Source organism: Mesitornis unicolor, unplaced genomic scaffold (assembly GCF_000695765.1).
Source record: "Mesitornis unicolor isolate BGI_N332 unplaced genomic scaffold, ASM69576v1 Scaffold54978, whole genome shotgun sequence".
In the NCBI taxonomy this organism is placed as follows: Eukaryota; Metazoa; Chordata; class Aves; order Mesitornithiformes; family Mesitornithidae; genus Mesitornis; species Mesitornis unicolor.
Window position 1 is genome coordinate 1 of NW_010204959.1, and position 15,011 is coordinate 15,011.

At 39.0% G+C, this 15,011-nt stretch overlaps 1 protein-coding gene across 1 annotated transcript; it reads left to right on the forward strand.

Moving 5' to 3' along the window:
* Positions 1 to 131: 131 nt before the first annotated feature.
* LOC104545936 (zinc finger CCCH domain-containing protein 6-like) lies at positions 132 to 14,794 on the forward strand (the record flags this gene model as incomplete). The annotated part of the gene is made up of 4 exons (XM_010191202.1): positions 132 to 275; positions 11,883 to 12,063; positions 13,386 to 13,511; positions 14,539 to 14,794. Coding segments are annotated over exons 1-4 (655 nt in total), but the record flags the coding sequence as incomplete, so codon positions are not given.
* Positions 14,795 to 15,011: the final 217 nt, after the last annotated feature.

Below are 15,011 nucleotides of genomic sequence, written 5' to 3' on the forward strand. Positions count from 1 at the left end.
TGAGTGAAACCTTCATCATCTCTCCTCACTGAGGGACCCGACCCTCCTCCTCACCGAGCCGCCCCCAGAGCGGCTGTGCGCGCCGCCGCCGCCGCCACCTCCTCCTCCTCCCTCCGCACCACGGGCAGCGAGCAGTGTCCTGCCTTCCTCCACCTCCCTCCTCACCACACCACAGCCAGCACAATGGCCTTTGAAAGCCTGTTCTCCAAACCCCCAAACCCAGTTCTTGACCCAAACATGCCCGACTCTGACAGGCAACATGCAGGGGACGAAAGGTCGAGTAACATTCTTCTCTCTCTCCGCTTCTCATAATGGTGATACTAGTGGGGTGATGATGCTGATAATGATGATGATGATGATGCTGCTGTGTGTTAAATGTGCCTAGGGGGTTAACTATTTTTGTGGGGACAGGTCACCTTCAGGCTGGAGGACTGGGGTGGTGGTGGTGATGGGGGAATGCAAGGAGGGGAGGGGGGTGTCACGGAATTAGAAATGCATTATTAGTAGGGCTTTATTTTTTGGAATGCATGCATTTTACATCTTCATTTATTTATTCTGGCTGGGAGAGGGGACTGTTTTCCATTTCTTTCCATAAATTGCACTTTCCAGCGGGTGTCTGTTGAATGTCACCATTGTTCTTTTTTCTCCTTTGCCCTGACGCTGCTAGACAGGTAGGAAAGGGTGCTTCAAGGTTTTCTGCTGTTGTTGTTTTTGTTCATACAAGAATCTCTCACTAGATCCATATTTAATGTCATTTTCTTGCCAATTAGACCTTACACATTTAACTGGATCTCTTTTTATGCAGATTAAGGTCTGACTGACGTTATCTTTGCCACCTCTCAATCCCCATGCGCAGAAAACCAGAGTCCTGTTCCTGGTGAAAGGACCTCTGTTCTCCTTCCCTTTCTCTCCTGCAGCTGCTGGAAATTCAGATCCTTTCTCCAGGCAGCTCCGGCCTTCCGAACTGGTTCCAGAAATACTGCGCCAGGGTGACAGCTACCAGTCCTTCAGTCTGCATTTACTCAGAACATTTGTGACACAACTGCAGGAGTTAAAAATGCTGGTTTTCCACAGCTGAGCTTCAGTCTGTCCTCCCCACACAGTTCCACAACCCTGCTTCATACTTGTTTCAGAGGACTGAAAAACACTGAGAATATAACCGTTCCCTCGCTGGAGAAAGAGTTGCTAATTCTGTGTTACAAATTGAGAAGTTGAGGGCCGAGCAAGCTGGCTAACTGGTTCAAAAATGCTACTGTGATTTAGTGACAGGTTCAGGGCAGACCCCGCAGTTGCCGATTCTTGTTTTTACCTTCCTGCTTTTAATTGTGAAATAGTGTAAATCACGTCATGCTGGACGTTCCAAAAGGAGTGCTGTGTAAAAGGCAAAGTAGTAATCCACTGGGATTGCTGAAGATACAGCATAACTACTTATTAAAGCTGCGCTACAGTAGCAGGCTAAGTTTAAATTAGAGTTTCTGGAGTTAGTAAGTCTGACTTTTTACTGTTTTCAGGAATTGAAATACTTTGTGTTTTGAAGTCCTCCTTGAGGACATGCCCAGGTTACCCACTATTCTGCTGCTGAAAGCGCAGGTTTTCTAACTTGAGTTACTCGTGGTGTTGGCCAGTAGAGTTCCTCTAACCAGCTGTTCTCACCAGCACACCTTTTGTTACACTGGTAAACTATGAAATAGAATAAATAAGAACTACCTGCTAGTCTAATGTACTCTTAATACAGGTTAACTTACCAACATTGCTTTATAATGTTTTAATTTCAGAAGAGCAGAAGACTAACTATAAACACATTTACTTGTTAAATAATACTTTTTTGTAAACAAGATTTTTATAAAACTTCTGGTCCCCTCTGATCCAAGGTGTGTATAGTAAAGTGTAGTCAATATACCCAGAGCATTGCTAAAAAAACCCAAAAAGCCCCCCCCAAAGTCGTCATTATATTAGGTGTACTAATGTAATCCTGTCAAAATGTAATATTTTAACTTTCTGAATTTTATAAAGATTTCCCAAACAGTTGGTGACTGGGAAGGCCTAAAGAGAAATAGGATCTTTCCTGTTCACAGAAAACATGGTTGACTTGCCAAGGGGAGGGGCAGCACAGCTTTGACTGTGAACATTTTTTTTGTACTAAATTATTTTTGTCCAGTCTCCTTTGTAGTCAGTTGAAAAGCCAGTTGTAAGTGGAACAGAAAACATGCGAGTGCCTGATATGCTTGTATTTGGAGTTACCGTGGAGTCTCACTGTAGTACGAGTTTGGTATTTTAAAATTAACATGTCTACTTTTAATACATTTTATGTTGCAATCAGTTTTTGATTGCATTGTTAGCTCGGTCGGACTAGTTTACTGTAGCTACAGCCCATAACAGGAAGCTGCCGAAATCATTGAGCAGATTAGATCAATTTGTGCAGCGCAAATTAATATAATTTCTCTTAACAGTTAGTTCGGTTTTGAATTGATCTGTGGAATTATAAAGAAGTTGGTTAGTGGTTTTGAGTGGTAGAAAATAGTAAAAAACCTTGTCTGTCAGCACTTTGAATGTTCTAAGTTGAAAGCTTGTTTTGATCCAAAGTCTTTGTTTTCTTGGTTTATAGATGGGGCACCTGATTAAGTGAGGAAGATTTCTCATTCTTTAAATATTTTTAGTTAACTCATTGCGGAGATCTTCTCTTTGCTGAAGCATTTGAGACCACCTGTACACACAGATAACATGTCTTTTTAATGTTTTTCCTGTAAGGTTAGGTTTTATTAAGGATTGCTTGCGATGTAGGTGATCTTTGGTAGGGTAAAAAAGAAGTCTGAGGCAGGGTGCAGGCAAACTCTGTTACAGCAAATGCATAGACAAAACCAAAATCCTCTTTTGAGTATCCACAAACACAGCTGCCCTTGCCATCTGCAAGGTGAGACTGTTGAAAAGCAGAGCATAACTCTCAGAAAGGAGTCCTGGCATATGAGTGTCTGTGGGTGCAAATTATTGCGCTCTTCTGGAGGTCAGCAAGGTCTGATTACTTGCATTAGTTTGTGGTTGCTGTCACCGTCATCTGCAGAACCGGGCACTTCATGCTTCTCTTAAAACTGTTTTGTAGGCATTGTCCCACCCAAATGCCATGCTGTAGGTTAATGTACAGGCCTAAGAGAACAACTAAGCACTTGCCACAAACATAAAAGAATTCAGTCCTTATGGAGACTTCTTTGGGCTTTGCTTTTCTGACTAATAGTGAGCACTTACAGGCATGAGGACTTGTTTGCTACAGTTGGTTCTGCATTTGAAATTGGTGCCAGATTTACCGTTGCCAGAGAATATAGAAAATAACTTGGAGTTAATTTAGTTTTAAAATCTAAAACATTAGGTTGGTATTGATACTCTGTTGGCTCTCTTTGCATTACTGTCATTTAATCTCCAGACGTGGAGATTTCTTACGGCATTATCAGCTGTAAAAATAGCAGTGACTTAAAGATAGGTCTGAACATCGAAGTGCTAACTCAGGTCACAGAGGGGCAAGTAATGCTTGTGTAGCCAGCATGGTCTTTTGAGTTGCATTGCAAGTGTAAGTATTAGGCCCTTTTTTACATGCTAATGGTACAATAAAGGAAATTCTCCATTAGAGACAGTGCTCCATCAGGCACAGGAGTGGCCTGTGCAAAGTTTCCTTAGGAAACTGTCCTCATGTTTTCTGCAGGGAATGTTTGGAAATGCCACTTAAAAGCTGGGTTTGTCTGTTGCATTTCAGGTTCCTTTTCCCGAGAACCATGCTAATCCCCATTGTACACTTTTCCTATTATGTATGTGGTTTAATTTTTACATTTTTAAAACTAAGTTGGTACAGGGACTTTCAACTGATTTGAGTTTTGCAAAGCATAGCTGCTGTGTTTGATTATGCCACTCTGTCTACTTCTTGCTGTGGTACTGCTCTTGCAAAGCCTTTCCTTGGCCAGCTACGTGTGCCTGGTGTACATCCAGATGAGCCAGGTGAACAGAGATGCCACCCAGCCACCCCTTTGTTTTTATTTTATTTTCCCAGTTTCCTCTTCCAGCTGTCTTAGGAATTGCCTGTTCCCTTTCCACATACCAGCTTTGCACTCTTGTCCTCAGCGAGCATGATTTACACTGCTGCTTTAATAGGTCTGTCTGGCTCACTCTAATGGAGACCTCTGCTAAATTACAGCCGGTGGCAAGTAAAGGGAAGAATGTAAGTGGCAGGTTGTAACCAAGACGAACAACAGCAAACTGAAATGTGTTATATACCTTAGTTGTACGTTTTCACCATTACTACTTAGTCAACTTTATATTGCAAGCGGCTTTACCTGCCTTGTCTCCATTCGCATGGCTCCAGCTCAGTGAAGCACCGGTAGTGTTACAGAGCAAGAAAGCATTTGTGGAGCAGAAGGGCTAAAGATCTCTAATCCCCAGCTGCTATTGTCCAGCCGATTGCTCTGCCAGTCTCCCTTGCCCTGAGGCTTCCATCCATCTTCAGTTAAACTTGACAACTTAAATGTCTCTTAATGCCTGCTGTCTACATGTGCATAATTTGGTTTGAAAATGTTTGCTTATAGCTGGTTTTAGAGTTCGTGGTTGGTTTGGTTTGTTGTTTTTTTTTTTTCCCCAATGATGGTTAATCACCAAAGAATGTGTTCATATAAGTTGTTTGTGATCACTGAATGCAGCCTTGTAGAGATTTACTGGTTTTGAGCATGATTTCAAAACTTGCTTTGACATTAGGAAAGTAGGAAGTGAAGGGAGAATGATTCCCAAATATGGCCTGTGGCAAACAAGGCTTGCTTGCCATCCAGCAAACATTGCAGGAGTGGCAACAGCTCAGATAGCTGTTACTCCTTGTAGGAGGAGGTGGTCTGTGTGATTTTCTGTAATCTCTTCTACATTTTGAAATCCCAGAGACTGGAGATGGTGAGACAGCAGGGTGAGAAGGTGAGCTGTTCAGAAGTTGCTCATTGGCCTCCAGTACCACCACAGCAAGCTATTTTTTGGCGTGCCTCACTGCTCTCTTTCTCACTTCCTTCTCCCATTTTATGGGAACACAGTATCTGTTATAGCCAGCCCTGGGGATGAAAGCAAAAAGAGAGGTTAAAAAAACCCAAGCAATCTGTTCTGTAACTTTTCATGATGCATTTTCACTGCCTGGCTGTAGGTTAAAATAATTTCACATTTGGAGAGTGGTCAGAGCTAATGGGCAGCTGAAAAGTGCTGTAAGTGACCTGCATCACATTGTCGAAGAAGCCAGTTCTACTTAGACACTGGCTTGTTAACTGCAACACCACCTTACTGTTTTGTACTTCTTTTCCTTATTCATTAGTAAATTCCATAGTGTAGCAGCATGCTAGGTCAAATTAATTTTGTGAATTGTAGCCCTCTAAGATCTTATTTTCGACATGTAATTTTCATGTAATCAAGTGTGCTTTTTATACTGTTATAAAAAGAACATCTTATCTGCGAGAGTATTGCGTTCATTGTGTGTGTCCCAGTTTGAGCTAAATAGAAATAATGTACTTAGTGATTTTACTTTTCAGGTAAATTTCTTCGAAGTGACTGTACTTTCTGAAAGTAATGGTGAGCAAGGCAGAAAGTTAGCGTGTAATGATGAGAACTGATAGCTGTGTACGTCTGGGCAGTCACGAGTGCTGTGTAGCATCATGTTTTTCTAGATTCACTGAGTGTGAAAAACGTGCAGAATGGTTATTTGAAGCAGCGGGAGTGTATGAGGAGCTGGAATAGGGGGGTTGAGGGATAAAGCAGGTTTGGGGTACCAAGGAAAGCACACCCGTAGGAGAAGAAATATCCAGGAGGGGTGTAACACTTTGTCGCTGAGTCTTGACTGGTGTTCCAAACACTCAGGTAATTTCCCATCAGTTTAAACTCTCTCCCCTGCATTATACATCCTTACCACTGATACGCGGAGGTCAGCAGAACAGCCCCTGCTGCTGCTGTAGGTATCCTGGATGTTTTCTGATAACCTGTCTCTTCTAGAACTAATCACAGAACAAAGAGGTTAATGTTTAACCATGCACTCACTTCAGGAAGAAACAGAGATTATTTTCTTTTTGCACAAGAATATTCAATTATCACCAGAAATTACTAGCTTCATAAAAATAATTTATTACTTAACGTAATCTGCTCATGTATGAAGTTTGCATTCTTGCTACCATGTCCTTTCTCTGTGTGTACAAGAAGTAGAAGGGAGACGTCTGCAGCCATTAATTTTTATCTACTATATACTTTTTCTAGTCTTGGTAATGCTTTAGGAAAGTCTTGGCTATTGATATTCTCTTTAAGGCTTATTCTGATAAGTAAAGCCAAGAGCATCATATTGTAAAACAAAACATAATTATTTTTAAATGAGACCTTTCCTCACCTGTGAAGTAAACCTACTGAAAGTGGACTTAACAGAAAATAATGTTTGATGATAGAGATTCACATCTTGGTAGTACTTCATGTAAGTTCTTAAAACAAGAAGAATTATTGTTATGTAGCACGTGCTGTAATCTCCCAAGTATGCTAAGTACTTCTGTTAGGAAGATTGGAAAAACAGTCCCACAGGGAAAAAAGCCTTTTAGTTTTCTTAAAATATTTCAGAGCTAGAGCCATCAGTGTACTGAGAAATGTATCTTGGTTTTGTATCTTGGACTTAAGAAGCTTGAGTTGTTAATCTTCTTTGAATATAATTAACGCTATTTTAAAAAATGAGTTTGACTAAGGGTAAGAGAGGTAGAGTTAAAGCCGAGTTTGAATGTTAAAAATTAAACTGTAAACATGAGAGTAATGGTGAAATACTTTAGGTGTCAGTTTCTGTTTTCCCTAACCAAGTATTTGTGTAACTACTCTTTCAGTGATTTCACCAGACTGATTGCCCCTGAAAGATAATTTGACTTCTGTGCCTTTCTAATCCATTTTGGAGATGCTCTAACAATACACTTGGGACAGCGGAAATGCTTAATGTTTTTTTGTGGTTAGGTTTCGATTTTGTTTGGTTAGGATCTGTTTAGCTCATGGAGTCTAGGTGATCTTACTTAATTTTAATCTTCCGCGATCTGAATTGCAAGATTGGCTTTGCTGTGCCTTGCTTTTCTTTATGAGGAAATAGCAGTACCATATGGCATCTTATTTTAATCATTCAAATCATCCAGGGCTCTTTATGAAGGAGTTCCAGCAGGTCAGACAGCAGTAGCCAAACACCGCTAAGCATAATACCCTCGTAAAGTAGGTATTTAATGAAGATGCTTTTGTTTCTCTTCCAAAAGAGCTTAAAATGCACTAGGATGGGCTTGGTGATACTAGTTGAGATGTCTGGTTGGAGGTGAGGATCCTCTTCTGCGGTTTTCTGTGCCAGAAGTTTATACTGCAGGTCTGCTTTGTAATAGGTCGGGGATTAACTTCTGTTAATTGGAAATGAATCAGATTTAGTTCGGTCTTTTCAAATACAAGTATAGAAGCCAAGAAAATAACACATGGCAGAAGTTAAAAATTGCCAGTGTTTGTTCCTTCAGCGCAGAGGCTTTTTTGACTCCCGAGGTATGTGTTGTGTAGGCATCGTGAACTGTTCCCCCCACAGCTCGTTGGCATTATTTCAATCAAGGGGGTTTTTTGTGGGGTAAGATAGTTGAAAGAGAAGTGAGTTTTGAAAAAGACAACAAAATTATACTTTCTTGCTTTTCTAAATCTAGGAAATTTTTGGGTTTTGTGTGTCAGGCATTTCCAGCAATAATAGAAGCATACTGGGATACTCTGTAAGCAAGAAGCTGTGCTTTGCAAAACAGAAGTTCATATTCTCTCCTTGTGAGATCAGTGTTGTGATTTGTTTGCTGTAGATATCTGCCAAAGGGAAGGACTGAGACCTATTTCCTAGAAAATCATCTGCTAGCTGTTTTTTCCAGACCACATCTGTTTGTTGACTTTTATTACTCATAATGGAAAAGGAGGTAGCCTTGGTTCACGTCGCCAAAAGCACTTCCCAAAGCTGCTTGCTATCGCCAAGTCTGTGGAATAAATTTAGGAGGTGAACTTCTAAAAGGAGTAGGTTCTGCACTCACTTTGTAGCGTACAGCTCCAGTTTGAATTTAAAATAGAAAAAAAAAGCCTGTAAAATGGGAGGTAATTTCTCCCCTGTCAGTTCCTTTAAACTTCCTTTGAAGAAAAATTATTTCTAAGAAATAATACATTGTTTGACCATTATGCAGTTCCTTTTTTTTTACATTCTTGAAGTTCAGTGCTTGGAAGATTCTAGGATGTTGTGGAAAGAACTGAGGCATTTGGGGATTAGAAAACTTTTGTAATCTTACCTTTGAAATGCAATCCAGGGAATAGTGTTACTGAGATTCTGCATGATTCTTTTACCTAGAATGGATGTATCCCAGAAGTGTAAATATAAGACGGTAGTTCCCAAAGGAACTGATAACTGGTAAATGCCTTATTTCCTGAAGAGCATTTTCAGGAAGCATTTTACTTAAGAGGATATTTTTAATTGAGTAGACATCCTTGAGAGACTTAGTTTGGTCACTTTGTCAAAATATGAAATATATTTTTTTCTAATATGTGCAGGTATTTCATAAATATTTGCATTTCTGTTTCATTAGTCTCAATTTATTAATCAAGCATCTCCTGGAAAGATGTGACAAATGCTTTCTTGGGCTATTGTATGAAGTACTTCAGAATTTGTCAGGGAATGCTAGAGACAGTAGACACTACTGTTTGAAGACATGCTTGGGGTACATAATCTGAAGATACTTTATCTCTTCTTAAGTATGGGAGTATCTCAGATGTTACGTTGTTTTTTGTGAGACAATGTAAGGATTGTGCATGAGCAGATCTCTGTGAGCACCTTGTAAAAATAGAAAATACACTGCATAAAAATGGGTTCTGAAGCTGCCTCTTCACATTTGGTGCCCACTTGGTAGTGGGCATATCTTTATTATTATTATTATGATTATTTTCCATTACTTGTTCAAAAGCTGACTTTGACTTCATAGCTTCCTGTTGTTTTATATTTGCACTAAAAGGTAATGTCCTTTTCCAAGTAAATGTTAGGGGCCATAAGTAAAACCTTAAGACATTGCAGTTGAGCAGGTTTTCTTACCTTCTTTCCAAGTTCCCTTTTGTTTTCCTAGCAACCACGGTTGTATTTGGTGGGTTGGAGTGAAGAGCTGTGCCTTCCAGGGGCTTGTTTGCTGAATTTGTCCTGTCCCTTTCTGTGCCTGTTCCTGTATGCTCCAACAGCTGCCTGTGGCAGTAAGTCCTAAAAGTTCACTCACTGCCTGCCGTGAACTTTCTTTTACTGCCTATCAGAGTGAATGTTGGTCTTTAAATGATATCTTCTGCAGCAGAATCTTCTAAGCAGATTAAATCTGTCTTTTTATGCCCATTTTTAAGATTTTGACATTTGAAAGCTTCTTACAAACTTTGCTTCTTTCCAGTCCTACTACTTCATATAACAGCACAACAAAATTGTCTCTTGCCTAAAAGATTATTTTCTCCCATAATCCAGAGTGCTCTTTTCAATTGCTAGATAGCCTGGCTGCCCTTGTGCATTGCTTAGAAATGTTCTCTGAGACCCCTTCTCGATCATGTAATACAGTAAAATGTCTTCATGAGACAGGGTTGTATATAACTTGTCTTTACGTGGTTGCAGTGGGCTACCATGAGGTGATGGGCAAGTGTTGCAGTTGCTGTAGATAGGCTGTAGGATCCCACCAGTAGTTGAGAATTGAAGGTGAAGAGGTGGTACCTTGTAATGGATGGATTTTCTCCCCCCCCTCCCCCCCCAAGCCTTTATGTGAGTCAATAATCTGAATGTGGGTTGGTGGTTTTGGTTTTGTTTTTTTTCCCTTCAATTTTTTGGATAGTTAGTGAACTGTAATGATATCCTTGTGGTTTTTTGGTGGGGTTGTTTTGGTTTTGGTTTGATTTGTTGTTGTTTTTTTTCCCTTTTTTTGCATTGTGGTTGCTAAGAGCATTTAGTTGTAAGAAGTTGCAGGACATAGGAGGTGACAATAAAGCAGTCATGCCTTTTACACTTTTCTTCTTACTGGCATATCCGTTTATTGCTCTCGCAAGAACTCAGAACTTTGGGATGCTCCTAACTTCTTAACCACTGATTGTTTACTGTGGAGACTCAGGTCTCTCACTTCCTGGAGTTCCTCCCTGTTTCCACTATTTGCAGTCCCTTGGAGTAGGCAGAGTTGATCATCAAGTTAGCTAATACATTCTGAATCCAGGACTGAGGTGGGCAAATTGTAAGGTAATTTAATATAGCTTAGTTACTACTTCTCTCCTAACACCTTCTACTGCCCCCAGCACTGGTTTGGTCTTGTGTTTTTTTTGGGGTTTTTTTTTGCTTTTTTTAAAATACAGTTTTCTAGTATGTAGAGGCTTCTCCCCTTGCTGCCCCCACCATCTACTGAATCCAGTACATTCATAGAGTGAGGGTTTTTGACCGCATTTTTAAGCAATCTCCATGTAAAAATTCAGGACTTGAGTTTCTATGAGGTTCCACGATGCCTGCAAAGGCTGAATTCCTGAAGCAGTGGTTATGTAGAAATGATCATGTAGAACTAGATACAAATGTTTAAAACCAGTAAATTCTTCCACAGCCAAAACCCAGCAAATACCAAGTAGTAGAAGGGGAGTTGAGATTGTTTCAGCAGTATGTCTGAAATAGGGATGAGAAATAGGTTAGCCGATGTTTTGTTGAAATGTTTCTATCATGGCAAACTAATTTTAGGGTTGTTTTGGTCAGTAGACAAAACTTTAAATCAAGTCTTACCTAATCATAGAAAGGTTTTTTCCCCTCTACTGATGGAAATAAGCACAAGCCATTCTGTTGTTTAGTCTACAAACACTTAAAGTGTTACATTTTGTATTGACTTTCTTCTAAATTCATCCTTTGGTGTTACTCCAATTTGAAGACTTTTGAGACAGTTGCATTCGTATTCAGAAGTTATGTTCACATGCATATTGTTGCATTTACAGTATTTCTTGATGTATGAAACAACCCCTTAAAAATGTCAAGGTTACAGATTTTAAAAAGAAAAAACCTACTCTGGGTAGCTTAAAAAAATGGTACCATCGGATGTCTGGTTTCTGTCAGTTTTTAGATTCTAGCAAATTAAATTTTAACTACTCCTTTCTGGCCAACTGCTACTACTTTCTTTCGAAAAATCAACTGCTAAATGAATTCTCCTTTTTCAAATTGCTCGTGACATTGACCGTTACATCGCAAATACTACAGACCCATCTTTAGTTCCAGGACCTTGTGTGTTGAAGGAAATGTGTTTGTATTACTATGCATTGTTTTTCCTGGAGTGCCCAACTGCTTTTCTTCATTCTTGCTACTCTTTAACGATAAGGTTTTCAGAGAGTTTTAATTGCCTTTAATTTTGACCACATCTGTTCTGCAAATACAGCACCATAAAGGTGTGTAACAGCATTGTAGTAGAAGTATTTCTAGAAATGGTTGAACTACCTCTTCATTTTGAAATGTGTCTGAGGGCGACAGACTGCTTTATATTGAAGACTTTTTTTAAAATCTTGCTTGGACTGTGTAAGAAGAGAAGGCTTTTGTTCCAAGAAGTGAAAAAAATACATTGTTTTTAAACTTTTTAATTTTGCAGTACAATTCAAGGCCATTTAATGGCTTCCATTCAATTTTTGTTTAAGTTAAAAAAAAAATCTAAAAAACTTCTGAAATCCTGGTAGTTCTTGGGGTGTTACGTGTATTAAAAAGTATATGCACATCTATAAAAATAGCTGGTGGAAAGAAATACTGAGTATGTTTGTTTTTACATGGATGTTTTACATGCTGTTGCATGGATAGATGGATAATAACATGTAATATATTGTATTGTTATTTTTTCCTCCTACAGAGAAGATGGAGAGCTAGAAGATGGTGAAATAGATGATGCAGCATATGAAGATGTGAAAGAACATGGTACAAAAGGTGATGATAAACAGAAAAATGATAAAGGACATAGAAAATCACGGAAGAAACGCAAAAAAGAAAAAGAAAAGAAAAAATCAAAAAGGAGAAGACGGGATAAACATAAGGTTAGGAAATGCAAACCAAAGTATTGGAGCTGCTTATTTTAATTCTCGGTTTCCAGGTTTAGACAAGAATCCAGGGAACTAGAGAACATACCTAAAGTGGTTTTACTACTGTTTAGGCAATCTCTGAGGGAAAGTTTTGGGATTCCTGTCCCATATACACTTCAACAGTAAAGAATTTGTTTAAATAGACTTTAGACTCATGGAAGTGCAAATTCACACATTTCAGTGATGGTTTATGTGGGGCAAGAGACAAATCATTAAATAATCCAGCCATAGCACATTTCAAGTGATAGTTTGGAGATGTGCTTGTTAGCTTTGCTTAAATGCATTTTCATAAACTTAGTTTTTATCTGTTTGTATTTAAAAGTAGTATGCAATTAGATTGTGGGTGTAACTGTTATTTGTGATGTACCTCTTCACTGGATGCTTATTTATTTAATTATTTCTTTTAATAGCAGTTTACAGAATACTGAGATTTAAAGCATGTGTTTGTGGCAGTTCTGACGTGAAAGGATGCAATGTTAAACCACTTCCTAAATTGTTTACCTCTTAAGCAACAGTGTGAGTTAAGCACTGTCCACTGACAACAGTAATGCTAGCTGAACCATAGAGATTTGAGAGGTTTTAGGATAAGAGGCAGAATCTAAATTATCAATTTCACTTTTTGTGCTAATTATCATATTTATAGAACGAAAATATTTTATGCTAGTTAAGTGAATTCTTCAGTAAAATTAAGGTAATGTGTCCCAATATATATATATATATTAATCGACTTAAATAAATGCCAGAGATACACAAAATTTTAGCCTAGAAAATGAAACCTGATGGACCTTTTCTAAAAATCACAGAGATACACTATTCTCATATGGTTTTCCCTCTAAATTTACTGCAAAACAATACATCTAAATAATACGCTGAGTTTTCTGCCAGCAGAAAATGGCAGGATGCTAATAATTTCTATGGACATAGGAGAGTTTCTAGCCATCTCCCAGATTTGTTAGCCTTCCAGCAGTATCCCTGCTATGGCACAAAGAAGCAGGGCTCAGAGACACCCATAGGAAGCTGCTGTAACCCAGAGAAACCACAGAGCCCTCAATGTTTACGTTCGGAAGCCTCATCGGATCAGATCTCTTTCTCTGATAAAAAGAGTGGGTCATCAAAGAATGTGCTTTCTTTCGCTTCCCCAGAAGCAGAGGTTTGTGAGAGTTCAGAAAATACTTTCATTTATTTATTAGGCTGATGCTTCCTTTAAGTTCATATACAGCAGGAGAATAGGGAATTATATAACAGTGCTTGAGAGCGCTATTTTCTTTTTTTTTCAGCATAATTCCCCTTCCAGTGATGACAGTTCAGACTACAGCCATGACTCCGATACTGAGCGTTCAGAAAGACCGCATAAAAAGGGTAGCAGCTCTTCATACAGAGATTATGATTCTTCATTCAGTCAGGTAATATTTTTCTGAAAACAAATTTCTCATGTCTTTATTTAGGTGGCATTTAGAAAATGCAAATGTAAATGATGTGGTTTTTGAAGGCTGTCTTGATCACGGCGCCTGTTCTCACAGATTTCAGAAAACACATCTAGTTCTCATCTCCTTGGGTAAATTTCCAAATGTAAAGCATCATTTGTGACATGAATGTAGGTGGTGTAAGCAACCCCAATACTACTTTTTCCTCCATCAGACAACAATTAAGATACCTTTTTTTATTCTCTCCATTGGATTTAGACTGTGCTAAGAGGAAACAGCTCTTGAAAAGCCACCTTTAAATATTTAGAGGTGATTCTGCTTTCTGATCGTTCAATTTGTCCTGGCTTTCCTCAGTCTGTGCAGCTCCATAGCCCTCCTGAGACCTCCGTGTGAAACATTCTCTAGAGCTGCAATACAGGCTTGATAAAACTCTGGTACTTCAGAGGACAGGAGGCTTTTAGTCTGAAACCATTCCAGAAACCTCTAAGCCTGCCTAATTTGTTTACAACCCAAAGATCCTGTCTGCAGAAATGGGAGAAGGGACAGTGCTGGCTTAGGAGCGGCCATAAGCAGTATTTCATCTTGACGGACAGAGACAGGATAGATTGCATAATCTATGTCTGAGATTGTCAGGATTGGAGATCATGAAGGGAAAAAATTTATTTTAATCATAGTTCACTTAGAACCGTGTATGTTAAAATGCTTTGTCAACCTCACTGAAAAGTTCTCTGGAGTATAGATGCTGATGCTGTGGTTTGTTGGGGTTTGGTTGGGTTTTTTGGTATGGTTTTTTATTTTTTTTCCCCAATTTTGATGCATTCAGAATCAAAAGCAGTAATTTTTACTGAATAACTGATTTTCACAGTGTATTATTGGTGATTGTGCATATCTGGTAGGCAGCATGACAATAAAACGGTATAGAAACAGTTGGTTTTGTAGAGCAATTTGGAGGGGTGTTTTTTGAACTATTGACTTCCTTCTAAATAATGCAATCCTTTTCATACAGCATGGACACGTATCAGGAAATTACATGAGTTCACAGAAAATGCAACATAAAAAAAATGTGAAAAGTAAGGATTATGATGATTATAGTCATTACAGTGATGAAAACTTTGGTAATTATAATGAGGAAGAAAAGGATGAAGATTTTGCTGATCAGCTTAAACAATACAGGCAAGCGAAAGAGACTTCCAGTTCTGACTTAGGACCTCCATTCCCAAAAGAACCAGTGAAAAAACAAGGGATGAAAGGGATCCAGAAAGGTAAGATAATTTGAATCGTTAACTGCAGTAATGGGTGGTGGCAGCAGTTGTATCATGCATCATTTCAGGATGTTTGTTTTGAGAGCTGAATGAAGAAAGCTGCTGGTGGTGGCTTTCCTCTGAGCTGGCAGTCTCCTATCAGTAAGTGATAATGCTGCTTATTGGGAAGGATTAATATCATACGGTCTCACAGAATCACAGAACGTGAGGGATTGGA